The sequence below is a fragment of the Epinephelus moara genome, chromosome 18 (genome assembly GCF_006386435.1).
Source record: "Epinephelus moara isolate mb chromosome 18, YSFRI_EMoa_1.0, whole genome shotgun sequence".
Lineage (NCBI taxonomy): Eukaryota > Metazoa > Chordata > Actinopteri > Perciformes > Serranidae > Epinephelus > Epinephelus moara.
Window position 1 is genome coordinate 40245848 of NC_065523.1, and position 14713 is coordinate 40260560.

Here is a 14713-nt window from a genome sequence, read left to right on the forward strand (position 1 = left end):
TCATGCTGCTCTGTTCTTCTCCATTCTGCATGCTGCTTTATCAGCTCAAGTCTGTATTTAAATGAGAGTTAGCAAAGATAACATGCATTATAACACTGCATAAGCTGGTACCTATATACCAGTAATCACATCTTACTGTACTTGACTTAAGTATTTACTTTCAGTTTTTCACCATTTGTGACTTTACTGGTCCATATATGTGCCCGTCCCACCTGACAGGGTGCGGGTGAGGTTCACCTGCTCAGGTCACCTCTCAGACACAGGGGCCGACACAGCACTCATCACTGCAACACTGTGCTGGCTTAATATACATGCAAAAACAACATGAAATTACAATATAGGCACCATTTTCTCTTCTAAATAATCATCTTCACTGATTGCAAAAGATTTTACTTTAATTTCTGCTCTTATACAGACTCAAAAGTGAATAGAAAAAATCCCTGTTTGGTAAATTTAATTGTCTGACACCTGGTGGTGGTTTGTGGTATGACACCAAAGAGGGGTCCCCAGCGAAATAGAAAAACCTGAAAAAATTAATTTGAAAAAACTTGGGAATTTTGGTGACATTTCTGGTAAGAAGTGCTTTAAAAAAATCAGAGAATTGATTTTGACTATTAATTTTGCCTTAAAATGATTCTTTAAGGTGATGTCCCCACCGTGAAAAAAATTTCAGGTCCAATTTTTAGGTCCCCACGGAGTAATAAAAACAAGTATGTGTGTGTGTGTGTGTGTGTGTGTGTGTGTGTGTGTGTGTGTGTGTGTTACAGTTTTACAATATCAGTTTTCATAAAAACCAGAAAGTGAATCTAAAGCTTTGACATGGAAACAGTGATGATGTCATCACCCAGAGCTCTGCTGTCTCCACATTATCATTATTAGCCTATTAATTAGCGACCTGGGCTCTGCAGTGACCAGCACCTGGACACAGTGTCTCAGGAGGCACTGAGGGACAGACAGAGACTGAGTCCAGGTCCCTGCTGTATAAACTGGTCTGACTGGTGTCTGGTCTGGAGGGTGCAGGTGGAAACTGAGTGAGGAAGACTTTCCTTCCTCATCGTCACATGTGTGTCCCCACGGCAGCAGAAACCCTCAGAGGGAGCTTCCTTCCTGTTTACACAGATCCTTCGCTCTTTCTTTTCTGTCTAAACCTAAACTGAGCTCAGCTTCCTGCCGTCTCGTCTCTTCGCCGTAAATGTAAACCGAACATTTTGGGGGTTAAACCGCTTCCTGAGCTGCTCGCTGAGTGACATCACAGACGGGTTTTACTCTGATTCACAGGACACCAAGAAGTCAGAGTGGAACCTGAAGAAGTCCTGAGTCTGAGAGGAGGGGAAGGTTCATGATTCAGCTCTTTGAGTTTCCAACCTTTCATTAACCCTTCGATCCTCAGCGCCGCTTCAGCCCGTCTGAAACAACCATCGCTAACACGTCAGTGTCTCCTCCATGGAAACGCCACAAACGCAACGACGGAAACATTTCATACAAATTTCATTAACTTCAGAAACTCTTTGGGAACGTTACGTCCCCTCCTTCGCTCCTGTCCACCGTCTCCTGAGGCCCCTGAAGGGCCCCGAGCCGCAGGCTGGAAACTGACGTCATGTTTTACTGAATCATCATTAACGAGACAGAAACTGACACGTGGACAATTATTATGACTAATAATCATTATTAATATTATAACACACACACACACACACACACGTTTAATCCCGACAGGTCGTTCATCTTTTACATTTTTTTTAAAAATCTGAATAAAGACGACATTAAAATCTGATTCAGTCGTGACTCAACTCATCTTTCAAATATTTTGACAACCAGTGAAACAAAAAAGTAAAATCATCTCAACATGTTCTTCATTTATTAATTCAGTTCTGTCTGTAAAAGGTTTAGTTTTTAATTAAATAAGAAAAATAATAAGATCTTTATTGTCTTCCTTAGAAGAAATTTGTTTTGGACCTGCGAGAGACCGTCCACCGTCACACAGCCGCCACATATACAGACAACATATAAATTAAGAAGACAAATATATACCCCCCAAATGGACAAATGAAGTCAATGTCAGACTTCTCAGGGTCAATTAAAATAAAGCCGTATGATGTAGTATTTTAATCTTCCACATGCAGGGAGTTTTTAGGAAAATGAGCTGAAACGAAACACTACATGACCATAAGTATATGGACACAGTTTGCCTCTGACTCTATATTAATGAATGGGGCTGCAGCATTAAGGTGTCCACATACTTTTGGACATAAAATAATGTAGTTTATTTCTTGTATTTGTGTTTAATTGTAGTTTCTACTGAGTAATTCTGTAGTGACAGTCATAGGGAGACACCTCAGACGCTGTCAGGGCGGGGGGGGGGGGGGGGGGGGGNTTCGTAGAATTCTTAGGTTTGATTTTGATTTTGCTTTGAAGACATCAGAGTTTCAGTTTCTGAAGCTTTATTTAAACCACAACATGACAGAGGCTCATCACAACCACAACAAGCAGCAGCCTGAGGGAGAACCAGACCAAGACCAGGACCTCAAGGATCTCCAGGACTTTGAAGACCTCCAGCAGCACAGCGACGCCACACTGACGGTGAGTTGATTCATGTGTTTGTGTCTCGTTCTCAGAGTTTGTAAATCATTTATAAACTGGTGACGAGAGAGAAATCAATAAATGATTATTGATTCGTTTCAGACTGCTTTTAATCGTCAGGATTTATTATTATTATTTATTATAACGTCTGACTGTCTCTGCTTTGTTTGTTTGTTTGTTTTCTGACAAGGTTTGAAAATAATCAACAGGTTAAAAAAATAATTATTCATTTTACTGTAAACTTTGTTTTTAGCTTCAGACTGATTGATTTCATAATTTAGTGATTAATTCAGTCGTCAATAAGTGATGATATTTACTCAGATGTTGTCTCTGAATCGAACGCAACTGGTTCGATTCAGATACCTTGAGATAATTATAAAATTATCATTAGTTACATAAAGTTCACAGTTTGAATACTCTAACTACTTTCATACTCGGATACTTTTACTGAAGGACCATCTGACAGTAACAGAGTATCAGACGTGTTGCTGGCGACGAGGCATCGCTCGTCATTTTCACACTCGTCGACAGAAACAAGTTCAAATGTGTAAAAATGTTTCCTGATCATTTCCACAGTCGTTCATGTTCATACGTGACATCGAAGATGACGACAGCTCACAGTCATGGTAAGAACGCCACGTGATTTCCACTGGTCGCGTTTCCTCGTCCGCGGCGGTCAGAAACATCGAGTGTCGGAGCAGAGGTGGAAAAATTAGTCAGCCAATAGAGAAGCTGATTCAACTGTTTCATTTCATTAATACTCAAACTTTATATTATTAATACGTTTTTGTCAACGTGCAGACGTGTGACTCCGATACTGACGTTAATGTATGTTCATATATGTTCATGTATGTTCATGTATGTTCATATATTCATATGAATGTGTTTAATATCAGTTTTCAGTGTGATTTTATTTCCAGTGAAATGAAACTTGACTTCATGGTGTTGCCGTCTTTGTCATATTTTCACCTCTGATGTTTCAATCTGAAAAACTTCAACCATTCATTTTATTCCTACGCTCAGTGAACACCTCATCGATCAGGTTCAGGTTCAGGTTCAGGATTTGTGTGTGTGGGTTATGATGGTCTGGATCAGGTCTGTCTTTCAAGATTCAAGATTCAAGACCTTTATTTGTCCCCGAGGGGTAATTGATTCTGCCGCAGTAGCAATAAAAACAACAGCAACAAACAACAATGACAACAACAAGGCTGACACACACAAGGCAACAGTCACATAAAATGAGTCGTAACTAAATAAATAAAAACACATACTTGAATAAAATATGAACTAATGATGATGCTACCTGTTAATGATGATGCTACCTGTACTGTACAGAGTTAAGCAGTGAGATGGCAGAGGGTATGAAGGAGAATCTGTATCTGTCTTCATACACAGGATCGTATATTATAATCACGCATCAAATTGAAACAAACGAGCAGGTTGTTTAAAGCTGTGATGAATCAAATGAAGGTCTCAAGAGACTTTGAACCAGGGTTTGGATTCAGGTTCAGGTTCAGGTTCAGGGTTGAGTTGGTACCTTCAGTGTGTTTGTGGTCTTGCCATCAGGTCGGTTCAGAACATCTGAAGTCATCAGATTCTGACTGTTTTACCTTTGACAGAGGAAGTGATGTAACAGATCTGAGCTCTGGACGCTCTCAGTCCATCCTTCAGTCCTTCAGGTGCCGACTCTGGGACGCCGACTCTGGGACGCTCTGTGTTGGTTCACATACAGATTAATGATGATAAAGGTTTGAACGAACAGACGAAGGTGAATTCGTCATTAGTCTGATCAAATTAAATGTTTTAGAGTCTGAGGTGAGACGAGAACCTCGACAGCATCAGTCCAACATCAAACTGTCTCCACAGAGAGACATACCAACAGCTGCAGACCGAGACCAGATCCTCCAGACCTCACTGTGAGACTCAGACACATTAAATTTATTAATACCACACTGAAAGACTGTGAACCTGCAGGAACCTGCAGTGACTCACCTGGTCCAGGTCTCTGCTGCTGTGGTCTTGAGGTACCTGAGGGAACCTGCAGTGACTCACCTGGTCCTGGGCCATTGTGGTTTTGGAACAGACGCTGGATGACTCACACAGGTAGATGGCTCCTGATTGGTTCTGACATCCAACCAATTTCCTCCTCTGTGTTCCAGGTTATCTGAACTCACCTGAAGCAGTCGACTCACAAAGCACACCTGAACCATCTCAGTCTAGCTCAGACCAGAACCAGGACCAGGATCACCTGAAACACCAGGACTCACCTCAGGTAAAGGTTTTTAAAACTCAGAACATCCGTTTGTCTTTTTCTGTAGAACCTGAGCTAAAACTGAGATCTGTTCAGAACCTCAGGACTGTCAGAGCCAGACCCACCTGAAGGACCAGCTGAAACAGAAACCATTAGAACCATGACGGTGTCCTCAGTCCTGCTCGTCCTTCTGCAAGTGTGCAGCCTCCACCTGATGGTGGTTGCCATGCCGACCTGTAAACTGGAGGGGAACCTGATTCAGTTGGCCCACAACCTACTCAGAGACCTGGTGCGACCTTTGACCTCCAAACACCAGCACTCTTTGATCTTTATATTCTTCAGGTCACATTTAAGGGTTTGTCACACCTCAGCTTTAGCTTAGCATTAGCTAACATTAGCTGGGCCAATATCTGTTTAGGTGTAGCTTAGCATTAGCTAACATTAGCTGGGTCAATATATGTTTAGGTGTAGCTTAGCAGCTAACATTAGCTGGGTCAATATATGTTTAGGTGTAGCTTAGCATTACCTAACATTAGCTGGGTCAGTATCTGTTTATATGTAGCTTAGCATTAGCTAACATTAGCTGGGTCAATATATGTTTAGGTGTAGCTTAGCATTAGCTAACATTAGCTGGGTCAATATCTGTTTATGTGTAGCTTAGCATTAGCTTACATTAGCTGGGTCAGTATCTGTCTATGCGTAGCTTAGCATTAGCTAACATTAACTGGGTCAGTATCTGTCTATGCGTAGCTTAGCATTAGCTAACATTAGCTGGGTCAATATCTCTTTATGTGTAGCTTAGCATTAGCTAACATTAACTGGGTCATTATCTGTCTATGCGTAGCTTAGCATTAGCTACCATTAGCTGGGTCAGTATCTGTCTATATGTAGCTTAGCATAGCTGGGTCAGTATCTGTCTATATGTAGCTTAGCATTAGCTAACATTAGCTGGGTCAGTATCTGTCTATGTGTAGCTTAGCATTAGCTAACATTAGCTGGGTCAGTATCTGTCTATATGTAGCTTAGCATTAGCTTAGCTTAGCATTAGCTAACATTAGCTGGGTCAGTATCTGTCTATATGTAGCTTAGCATTAGCTACTGTTAGCAGGTCAGTTGTTGATAAAGGCTGGACTATTTCCTGTCTGTCCTGTAGGGGACGTTTCCTGCCCACTGCCTGCCGTATAACGCCAACATCACCTTCCCACCCTCCGTCTTCCCTGCGGTCACAACCAATAAACCTCAGGTAAGCCTCTTACCTCATCAGAGCCTCTCAGCCAATCACAGAGCCTTTGACACTCTGAGCCTGCTGTTTGAAATACTGACCTCTGATTGGTTCCTTGCAGTGCCGCCAAGCATCGTGGGTGGTGTATGAATCACTGCAGGGGGCGGGGCAGATTTTTGAGGATTATGACGTACCTGTCGGAGAGGGCGGAGTCACCTGGGACGACCAGAAACTCGCTAAGTTCCAACACCTGCAGGAGCGACTGCTGGATCAGGGCAGCTGTGTGAGTACCTGTCTGTCTGTCTTACTCTCTTTGTCTGTCAGTCTTTCTGTCTGACCATCTGTCTGTCTGTCTGTCTTACTGTCTGTCCATGTGTCTATCTGTCTGTCTTTCCACCTGCCTGTCTGACCCATCTGTCCCTCTGTCTGTCTGTCTCCAGTTGTCCAGCGTTAACGGTTCAGAGGTTGTGTCTTCGTACTTCAGTCATTTGACGGCGGCTCTGCAGCAGCAGGTAAACTTGATTGATTTGATATTGACTCATCGTATCAATAGGACAAAGGACTGTCAGTCAGAGTGTGTGGACCAATCAGAGCTGAGGGGGCAGGTTTTTCTGTGTGTCACTCAGGATAGCTCAGCCTGTGGATGGATGGCTCTGTGGAGAGATCTGCTCAGGGTCCTGAAGTTCGCCCTGCAGAAGCACTACCACACCTGTTTCACCTGGAGACGCCACGCCCACTGAGGAAAGACGCCACGCCCACTGAAGACCAACTAATTATCATGCTGACTGAGAATATTTATCTATTTATATATTGACCAAGTTATTTATCTCTTTATTTATTTACATATTTATTGAAAAGTTTTTATTTATTTTTTATATTTGATACTTCACATCATATTTATTTTTATTTCTGTTTGTATCAATATGAAACTGAGTCACATTAAAGCATCATGAAAGAAAATCTGTCTGACCTTTACCCTACTTTATAACACACACACACACACACACACACACACACACACACAGTAAACATGCTGACTCAGCTGCGCAGTGACTCACTCTGTCGCAGCTTCACAGATGTTCAGATGATTAAAGGTTCATTAAAAGTTTAACGTCTCAGTTTTATCGTCAGACATGTTTTTAGTTTTGGATATAAATGTAATTTAACTCGTATCTGAACTCAAATATTAAAAAGAACGTATTCTATGTTTAATGACCCTGTAGATACTAACACAGCTAATGTTAGCTGATGCTAAGCTAACCTGAGACAGATACTGACCCAGCTGATATTAGCCGATGCTAAGGTAACCTTGGACACATAGTGATCCAGATAATATTATCTGATGCTAAGCTAACATAAGACAGATACTGACCCAGTTGATATTAGCTGATGCTAAGCTAACGTCAGACAGATAGTGACCCAGGCAATATTAGCCGATGCTAAGGTAACCTCGGACACATAGTGATCCAGGTAATATGACACACAGAGCCTCCTGTGTTACAGATTATTAAACCTTTCTGACTGTGTCGAGGTTTAAACATGACCGTAAACAGGAAGCTGCTGTCTGTCCTGTGAGAACCCAACCTGTGAAACAAAATCACTGATATGATGCAGACACAGTAGTTTTAATTATTCAGCGTGTCTCAGTGAGGTGAAACTGCTGCAGTGTTTTCCTCTGGAGTAAATTTACTCAGTTGCGGGGATGTGTTGGGAAAAGTTCTGAACAGGAGCAGACATCTTGCTGAGACACAGGAGACATAAGGATATTAAAGTTCAGGAGTGTATGAATGAATTAAAATTCATTCTAAAAAGTTTCCTCACACCACCCAACGGGAGCAGGACCTGTGGGTCGACCTGCACATCAGGACCAGGTTTACTGTCTGTACTGTAGGAAACTTCCTGTGGACCTGCAGGACTCTCAGTCCACATCTGGTTTAAGATCTGCTGTAAAGTTTTAATCAGAGCGGTCGATCTTAAACACAGGAAACATTTCCGGTCAGAAACTAACAGATTAATAAAGTTATTGAAACTGTCACAGGAGCCCGTTAATGATGTCATCACGTCTTCCTTCTTATTGTTCCTGTTTTATTACATCAACTTTTTAATCACGTTCACTCACAGAATATTTCATGATTTAATTTTTTACCAGTTTTTAAGTTCCTGTGATGATAAACAAATAAACGACTGAGGTCAATAAAGTTACATAGAAAGTGTTTCATGAAACAATCAATCTGTAACTTTATTATCAGAACAAACAAACAAACAAACAAACACATGAAACAAACAGACCGAAGCTTCTACAAACTAAAATCTACTGCAGCACCGCATCACGTGCACAGTGTCTCATGTTCCATCACAGTTCACAGCACCGTTTGTTTTTCCTTTCAAACATTCATCAAACTGTAAATAAAGATTTGTTTACTCGTCTGACCAGCAGGAGGCACTGCGTCTGTTACAACTGTCAGAATATGATATGATACAGACGCTCCAGCCAATCAGAATCCAGTTTATCAAATGAGGTCACACAACTGAACGGTTTATAAATATTAGCTGTTAGCATCAGCTGTTAGCATTAGCACCTGGCACTGTAGGATGAAATGTCACAAACATACTGTGCACACTTTTTAAGTTTTGGAAAACTTAAATTTAACATGTGATTTCAGAATATAACCCAGATCCACTGATGGAGGATGTGAAGGCATGTCACGCTGCGTGGGACTGGGACGCCATCATGTGACTCTGTGTGTGTCTGTCTGCACTCAGCCCAACACACAAGATAGTTACAGTGTAAACGATCCTGATGGACTCTCACATGTAACACAGCGTGATCATCACAAGATTGACCGCAGCGTGACGTCGACCTTATCCTCTTATTTTCTATGGAAGGTGCTGCAACACATTTCCAAATATATATTTTATGACTACAGCTCAAAACAGAACGACGATCTCTGCTGTGATAAAAACTGTTACTAAACCACTTCAGGTTAGGTTTGTATTTTCAGGCTTTTATTGTGAAGGCGCTTCACTGTAGGAAACTGATTGGCTGTTTGGCTTAAATTTTATTTAAAATTTATTTAAAATTTATTTTGTAAATTTTTGTCATTTGATTCATCAATAAATAAAAACATCATCGAATAAATAATAATTACTGATAATGCTAGCTTTAGCTTAGCTTAGCTTAGCTTTAGAACTTACTAATATTAGTTGGCTCTGTTTTATCGTGTTGGCTAGAAGCTAGCATTAGCATGGTGGCTAAAGTTAGCAACAGACACAGTTACAGATAGTATGTTCAGCAGCATCACATTGCTAACAAGCTAATGCTAGCTAACTATTTTTTTCAACCTTTATTGCTAACACGCTAATATTAGCGTGAGTTAAACATAAAACTGACTAGAATACTCACTTTTTACTTCTGGGCTGTGATTGGCTGAAAACAGAGAGGACACGCCCCCTGGTGAAGTGTTTTCATCAGACTATGAATTTTTTTTTAAACACCATGTCACGTGTGTCACCATGACACTGAAGTCTCAGTAAGGGACGAGTCCCTGAACGCATCGCAATGACAGAATATAAGCACTGTGTCCATCAGCTCTAAGCCCCGCCCCATTACTCCTCAGTGGGCAGGGCCTCAGTCAGAGCTTCCTGTTGGTTGGGATCAACGTAGTCCTGATTGAACGTGACTGAATCAGCTCCCAGTTTAAACCTGTGGATGGCCAGCAGACACTGGACAGCCTGCGGACACACAGGATTCAAATACAAAACTTTATTAACACACTGTCACAGTGACATCATCAAGAGACGTTCAAGAGTAACGAATTAAAAACAACAAGTCGTAACGTTGATGCTGGACTCGCAAAGGTAAAGGGTCAAAACCAGGAAGGAAGTCACAACGGGGAACTTATCCAGATAGGGGGACGGCAGAGAACCATCAGTCCAGATCAGGTACAGGTTCAGGTTCAGGTTCAGGTTCAGATATGGGTACGGGTACGGGTTTGGGTTCAGGTTCAGGTTCAGGTGCAGGTGTAGGTTCAGGTTCAGGTTCAGGTTCAGGTTCAGGTTCAGGTTCAGGTCCAGGTACAGGTTCAGGTGCAGGTTCAGGTGCAGGTTCAGGTTCAGATGCAGGTTCAGGTGCAGGTTCAGGTTCAGGTGCAGGTTCAGGTGCAGGTTCAGGTCCAGGTTCAGGTTCAGGTTCAGGTTCAGGTTCAGATATGGGTACGGGTACAGGTTTGGATTAAGGTTTGGGTTCAGGTACAGGTTCAGGTTCAGGTTCAGGTTCAGATATGGGTACGGGTACGGGTTTTGGTTCAGGTGCAGGTGCAGGTGCAGGTGCAGGTTCAGGTTCAGGTCCAGGTTCAGGTTCAGGTTCAGATGCAGGTTCAGGTGCAGGTTCAGGTGCAGGTTCAGGTCCAGGTTCAGATGCAGGTTCAGGTGCAGGTTCAGGTTCAGGTGCAGGTTCAGGTTCAGGTTCAGGTACAGGTACAGGTTCAGGTTCAGGTACAGGTACAGGTTCAGGTTCAGGTTCAGATGCAGGTTCAGGTTCAGGTTCAGGTTCAGATGCAGGTTCAGGTTCAGGTTCAGGTACAGGTTCAGGTTCAGGTTTTTCTTTGTTCTTTTCATAAATATTTTTTATGAATAAAATGTGTCAACAAACTGAAGAGAACACGAGGCTGATTATTGTTTATGATAATTTCGTTTTTTAGTCCTTTGTATTATTTTAATCATTTCTATTTTTTAAATTTGTGATTATTTAGATTTTGTACATTTCTTACTTCCTGTCATTTTAAATGTTCACTGTGCAGAGCTGACCTGCAGTCAGGGGGCAGAGTCTCTGCAGGTAAATACAGCAGCTCACACTGACGTCTGTCTTTAATCTTTATCTCATCTCTTTCTCAGAGTTTATCTCTAATTTATTATTTATTTAAAGTATTTAATATTTCTTCTCTATAAAGTCTGATGTTATTTGATCTTGTGACATCATGCTGACATCACAGTGACTGCAGTGATATCAGAGCATCAGCAGGGGGCAGCACAGAGTCCAGTAACTCTTCATATATGACTGAGTGTTCATCACCTTTAATCTTCATCACAGGTCATTACATCATCATCATTAAGCAGAATATACAATGACATCATCTTACACGTCATGACGTCACTGTCATAACAATAAAGATAATAATAATAAAACACATCACATGGTGTGTAAAACATATGCTGGAACGTGTCACCATGACAACAGGAAGGCACGTCAAATGACAGGCACTTAAAGCAGCCAATCAGAGTCCAGACTGAGCTGACAAGGAAACAAGGAGGCTAAAAAAAAAGGTCAAGATGTCATATCAATGGGGCGCAACACGTGCTCAAGGAAGTCTGGTCTGCAGCCGTCACATGATCATAGAACACGATGATGATCGATCGGTTTCACTGAGACGACCGCAAAAATATATTTTATATGTGTTAAAATGAACAGCCAACGCTGACGGGCCAATCACAGCAGTCTGTTCTAAAGTCCAGTTCAGACCAAAGTTTCATGACGAGATGAAACATGTCAGAGAAAAGTGTCAGTGGTCTGAGCTCGACTCAAGCCGGCTGACGGTGTCACCTGACACTCAGCTGATCAAATGGCCGGCGGCTGGTTTTAGAACATGATGCCCAGTTCAGACCAAAGATTCACAAAAAGACGAGTTGAAACGGATGGTGGGTCGCTGCTGGCTGCATGTGCTTATGCCCCGCCCACCACTGTCAACGTTACAGATCAGAAGCACAGAGAGTTGTTGACTAGAGATGATACGCCGTCTCATGGTGGTCACTTCCTGTCGACGTTACAGATCAGAAGCGCAGAGAGTCGTTGACTAGAGGTGATGCGCCGTCTCACGGTGGTCACTTCCTGTCAATGTTACAGATCAGAAGCACAGAGAGTCGTTGACTAGAGATGATACGCCGTCTCACGGTGGTCACTTCCTGTCGACGTTACAGATCAGAAGCACAGAGAGTCGTTGACTAGAGATGATGCGCCGTCTCACGGTGGTCACTTCCTGTCAACCTGCAGGTCTGACAGTAGTGGTTTGTCTGAACTTGTCTGGTTGTGAATCTTCAGTCTGAACTGGACTTTGTGTCTCAGAAAGCGAGTCGATCTCTGACTAACGACCTGTGTTGGTTTCCATAGTCTGGTCTGATAAAGCAGGAAGTCAACAGGAACCTGCTGTTTGAGCGAGAATTAAAGATCTGCACTCACTGAAAATATCTTTGATAAAAGATCATAAACACATGTTTTCCGTATAAAATCCTTGCATTGTGTATCAGCCGCCGTATGATTGAGTGTGCACAGACTTCTGTCAGGTGGAGCGTACCTGAGCACACACCTGCCCTTTATACTGCCCTCTGACATCACACAGCACGTGTTACACCTCACTGCCTTCAGCTAACAACAGACAACAGACAACACTCATCTCTGAATGGCTGAAGGAAAGAGGCAAAGTTAGATGGGTGTGTGTGTGTGTGTGTGTGTGTGTGTGTGTGTGTGTGTGAGTGTGTGTGTTTCAGGCGAGCGGTGGGCTGAACAGTTTGTTGTACTCTTCTTCAAATGAGACTCTCTTCAGACGTTCCAACGACAGCAGAGTGAGACCTCCCTACACACACAACACATCACATACACATCACACACACACAAACACACCACAACAGGAAAACGAGCACAAACACACAGACAAAGGAGAACAGCATCATGTTTGTTACACATGTGTTTTATGAAATTAAAAGTTTCAGTTTAGGGTTAGACTTAACTTAAAGTCGTTTCACAGCTTCAGATGTTAAAAAACAAAACAAGCATTCATATTATTATTATCATCACTGTTGTTGTTGTTGTTGTCAGTATTTTCATTGTTATTATCAGTAGTATCAGAAGTATTTTGAACATGAACTAGTCTGAAGAGTAGTTGATCTACGCTGTGGTCTGATTTCAACCAGCACTGAACCGTCAAACAGTGTATATGTGGAGTTAATTAGATTTCAGCAGGTTCTTGTGTTCTAGTGTTTTATGATGAAAGCTGAATGTCCAGACGCAGACGTACAGAGTGGTGTTTTACTGTATGTTCTCTCTCTGCTCCTCGTTACTGTTACTGTCTCTGGGTTTATGTGGACAGACACGCTGCGGCTCGACTCTTAAAACATCTGATTAGAGAAAACTAAAATAAGAAAAGCTCTCAGAGCTCAGTAGATGGTATCTTTGTGGCCAGCGGCAACTTTATGTCCATTATGTGTGATTGTAGAGATGTAAGATGTCCGACTGATGATGGACAAACTGTCCCACAACATGGAGACCACAGAGTGAACCAGGCTGCCTCAGAGCAGAATAAACTGTCTGATCAATGTGATTATATTATTCTGTTACACTCCTGTACCTGATCTGTAACAAAGACCTCATCGATCAGGTTTGATTGGTTTGTTGGAGCCATGATGTTTTTGTTTGTTTATTTTATCCTCATCTACACACAAGGTAAACATAAATAACCACCTGCAGTTCTGAAACTGAACACAGGGTGGAGCCTCCATCAGGTATTCCAGGGGAATCAGGGTCTTATTTATAAAACAATCCAGACAAAAAATGTTCATACGGACAAAAAAAAACGTTTCTACAGTCAGGCTCCACCTCACCATCTGCGTTGTCTCACAAATGTCCACAAGCATGGGCCAGAGTTTCTCCCATCAAATCTGTTTGTATTGATCTGAACTTTTCCGTGTGAAGTGGCGTCATGAAGTATCAGTGTGGAAGACTTAATCTGCTGAGAGGAATAATGATTTGAATTTGGACGGCGCTGTTCTGTGTCATGTGTGTATTACACTGAGAATAAACAGATCCAAACACATAACGCTCACTGGACATCGGTTCATTCTCAGCCCAGAAACACGCCTGTAACATGTTCACCCCTCAGTGGCTCACTTAGATATTTTGTTTTGTTAAAATTCACTACAGGTTCATCTGTCTGCCATCACAGCCCATGAGGTCAGGTTTACCCAGCATGCAGCTGTGCTGTGATCTGTCACATGATGTTTGCAGCACTGTATTGTGTTGATGTATTTACATTATGAGTGATGTCGCAGCTGCTGACTCGACTGTGCACGAGTCATTTCAGTCGTGTCGGAGAGTTCTGACCACATGAACAGTACTGCACTCAGTGAGTACTTCATACTACAGTGCAGTGTGAGCATTAAACCACCAGGTGGTAGCAAAGTGTCCTGATACTTCCTCAGGTGAGTGGTGTTCTGTCAGGTGATGTAGTTCAGGTACGTACCCAGGTGAAGACAGAAAAAAAGGAGAAGACAATGGTTGCTCTGGCGGCATCAGCGCCTTCATTCAGAGGGTTGTCTTCTTCTTTAGAAACCTGCCACTGATTGGCCAGAAAACAGAACCCCACGAACCACACCAGAGACCAGAGAGCTGCAGAGAACACAGGTTACACACATGGTTATTAATCACATGAGAACACAGGTTACACATGGTTACATCATTAAATATCACACTGTAAATTTCCATTGTTATGCGGATGATACACAGTTGTATTTATCGATGAAGCCAGAAGAAAGTAATCAATTAACTAAACTCCATAACTGCCTTAAAGACATAAAAACCTGGATGAGCACCAATTTCTTGATGTTAAATTCAG

General features: G+C 42.2%; 2 protein-coding genes across 2 annotated transcripts in view; both read left to right on the plus strand.

Moving 5' to 3' along the window:
- Positions 1-4636: 4636 nt before the first annotated feature.
- On the plus strand, positions 4637-6812 carry LOC126405727 (uncharacterized). The gene is made up of 6 exons (XM_050069609.1): positions 4637-4852; positions 4928-5120; positions 5985-6074; positions 6175-6336; positions 6494-6565; positions 6680-6812. Exons 2-6 carry the CDS (start codon positions 4992-4994, stop codon positions 6791-6793), a joined length of 567 nt encoding a protein of 188 aa, XP_049925566.1. The 5' UTR covers positions 4637-4852; positions 4928-4991; the 3' UTR covers positions 6794-6812.
- Positions 6813-12686: 5874 nt separating this feature from the next.
- Positions 12687-14713, plus strand: part of scn4ab (sodium channel, voltage-gated, type IV, alpha, b) — a 16718-nt gene continuing 14691 nt past the window's right edge. Inside the window, exons 1-2 of the mRNA XM_050070364.1 lie at positions 12687-12953; positions 14320-14333. Of these exons, the coding sequence (XP_049926321.1) occupies positions 12857-12953; positions 14320-14333 (111 nt within the window). The 5' untranslated portion in view covers positions 12687-12856. The remainder of the gene's footprint in view (positions 12954-14319; positions 14334-14713) is intronic.

Coding starts and splice junctions, on each gene's coding strand:
- LOC126405727 (XM_050069609.1), top strand. CDS start 4,992: ATGACGGTGTCCTCAGTCCTGCTCGTCCTTCTGCAAGTGTGCAGCCTC. Junction 6,075..6,174: donor TCACAACCAATAAACCTCAG/GTAAGCCTCTTA, acceptor GGTTCCTTGCAG/TGCCGCCAAGCATCGTGGGT. Junction 6,337..6,493: donor TGCTGGATCAGGGCAGCTGT/GTGAGTACCTGT, acceptor GTCTGTCTCCAG/TTGTCCAGCGTTAACGGTTC.